Here is a 2,710-nt window from a genome sequence, read left to right as displayed (position 1 = left end):
CCCCCATACAATGATGTCATCAATATACTGCAGGTGTTCTGGAGCCCCACCTTTCTCCAGTGCAGTATGGACCAGTCCATGGCAAATGGTGGAGCTGTGGTTCCACCCCTGGGGCAATCGATTCCAGGTGTACTGGATGCCTCTCCAAGTGAACGCAAACTGTGGCCTGCACTCCGGCGCTATCGGAATGGAGAAGAACGCGTTAGCAATGTCAGTCGTGGCGTACCACTTGGCTGCCTTCAACTCCAGTTCATACTGGAGCTCTAGCATGTCCAGCACTGCAGCACTCATTGCTGGCGTGACTTCATTCAGGCCACGGCAGTCCACAGTTAGCCTCCATTCACCATTGGGCTTCCTCACTGGCCATATAGGACTGTTGAAGGGGGAGTGAGTTTTGCTGATCACCTGGCTTTCTAGTTGACGAATCAGCTGATGGATGGGGACCAGGGAATCTCGGTTAGTGCGGAACTGCCGCTGGTGCACCGTCCTGGTAGCAATCGGCACTCGCTGCTCCTCAACCTTAAGCTGCCCCACCACTGAGAGATCCCCTGAGAGGCCGGGTAAGGTGGACAACTGTTGAACCTCCTCCAGGGCAGCTACACCAAAAGCCCACTGGTACCCTTTTGGGTCTTTGAAGTACCCTCTCCTGAGATAGTCTATGCCCAGGATGCACGGGGCATTTGGGCCAGTCACAATGGGGTGCTTATACCAGTCCTTCCCAGTCAGGCTCACTTCAGCTTCCAGTAGGGTCAGCTGTTGGGATCCCCCTGTCACTCCGGAGATGCAGATGGATTCAACCCCACTGTAGCTCAATGGCATCAGGGTGCACTGTGCACCGGTGTCCACCAAAGCCTTGTACTCTTGTGGGTCTGACGTGCCAGGCCATCGGATCCACACTGTCCAGTAAATCCGATTATCCCTTTCCTCCACCTGGCTGGAGGCAGGGCCCCTCTAATCCTGCTCATCATCACTCACTTCTTGAAAGAATGATTTACTGGTCCCTTCAAGAGGGTCAGACATAACGTTCACCATTCTATTCTGCCTGGGGGATTTCTGACTGGACACTGGAGCTGCACTCTTCTTGGAGGACTCCCCTTTTGTGATGGCCTTCCCTTTCAGCTGCTCTACTCATGCAGCTAGGGCAGCAGTGGGCTGTCCATCCCACCTCCTCATGTTCTCTCCATGGTCACAGAGGAAAAACCACAGGGTGCCTCGTGGTGTGTATCTTCTGCTGCCTTTTTCTTGGGTGGGGAAACATTTACTTCTAATGGCTGAGACATTAGCCTGTGCAAGTGGAACGTGGGACATGTCCTCTTCCATCTTCTGGAGCCTCTGAGACAGTTCCTCCACAGCTGAGACCCAGGAATGTTGAGATGAAGAGAGATTTCCCTCATATTGCCGGAGCTTGCCAACCACTCCATCCACTGTTAGAGTGTGGGTGTCTGTCCACCAGGACACTACTGCCAATGCTTTTGAGTGTGCTTCTGGTGCGCTCTTCAGGAACTTTCACCACATCAGGTGTGTTCAAGGGGCCTGATCTGGGTCCATGGGTGACTGCTCATTATTCAGATCACCATAGATTATCTCAAACACAGCCAGTTCCCTGAGGTTCTGGATGCTCTTCTCAATGTTGGTCCATTTGCTCAGCTGACATAGGATATCATCCTTGTAGGGGTCCCTCTCCCTGACACTGAACAGGAGTCGCTTCCAAAGGCTGAGGGTTTGAGTCTGTTTCCCTATTTCCCTGTCAATGCCAGCATCCTTGGCCAAAGATCCCAGCTGCTTGGCCTCTCTCCCCTCCATTTCAAAAGCACTGGCTCCATTGTCCCAGCATCGGAGCAGCCAGGTGCAAATCTGCTCACCTCCCAGGCAGCCAAAATCTGTCCGCATATCTCGCAACTCAGTCAGGGACAGAGATCGGACAATTACGTCTGGTCCTTCTTCCTGTTCCCCTGATGGGCCTGGCTCATCCTCATCCCTCACTCTGCAAACAGACTTTCTGGTATATTTGGTTTTCTGTATTGGGGCGACTGACACTGGCACTGCCTGGCTCTCTGGCTCAGTCTGTGTGCTGGTGGAGGCGACTGAGACTGGCTCTGCCTGTGCCCCCGGTTCAGATATTGTTTGTGTGGCCTTTTCTTCCCTTTGAGGGCAGCGGGTGGTATTAAAGAGGACACGGTAGGCATGGGCAAGTCCCCAACACATTGCAGTGATTTGTGTCTCCTGGGTTTTGCCAGATTGGTAACACACCCTTTCTAAGCACTCCATCAGCTTCTCAGGGCACTGCATTTGCTCAGGAGTGAAATTCCAAAGCACTGGGGGTGCCCACCAACTCAGGCCTTTGCCCATCTTTTCCCACACCCCTTGCCACTCACTATTATCTGGCCTCGGGGCAGGTTTCCGGGCACTGCTGTTGTCAGAGAAATACCATATGGCCAAAACCGAAATCAGGCAGATATTCAGAAGGCATTGTGCCACAATCACACTGGTCTGCGGGCTCCATGAATAGTTAAAACTCCCCAAAGCCAAGAGGATCTCTTCCCCTGGCTCACCCACAGAGGGGGTGAGACCCCTAACAAAAAACCAAACAGCAAACAGGTACCAGCCCACACACACACACAGCGATACAAAGGCATTATAAGCATTCAATAGCCAGTATAACAACATAAGACCCTTTGCACATTTTCCACCGATAACAAACACCACCACA

The 2,710-nt window shown here is 52.6% G+C and overlaps 1 protein-coding gene across 1 annotated transcript in view; it reads right to left on the bottom strand.

The window, feature by feature from the left end:
* Nucleotides 1–1,890, bottom strand: part of LAMC1 (laminin subunit gamma 1) — a 79,870-nt gene extending 77,980 nt beyond the window's left edge. The window contains exon 1 of the mRNA XM_026854025.1: nucleotides 1,863–1,890. Within this exon, the coding sequence (XP_026709826.1) occupies nucleotides 1,863–1,890 (28 nt within the window). The remainder of the gene's footprint in view (nucleotides 1–1,862) is intronic.
* Between the last annotated feature and the right edge of the window lie 820 nt (nucleotides 1,891–2,710).

The sequence above is a fragment of the Athene cunicularia genome, assembly GCF_003259725.1.
Source record: "Athene cunicularia isolate RWA chromosome 8 unlocalized genomic scaffold, athCun1 chr8_part1, whole genome shotgun sequence".
Taxonomy (NCBI): Eukaryota; Metazoa; Chordata; class Aves; order Strigiformes; family Strigidae; genus Athene; species Athene cunicularia.
Note: the sequence above shows the minus strand (reverse complement) of the source record. Positions and strands in the feature narration are given on the sequence as shown.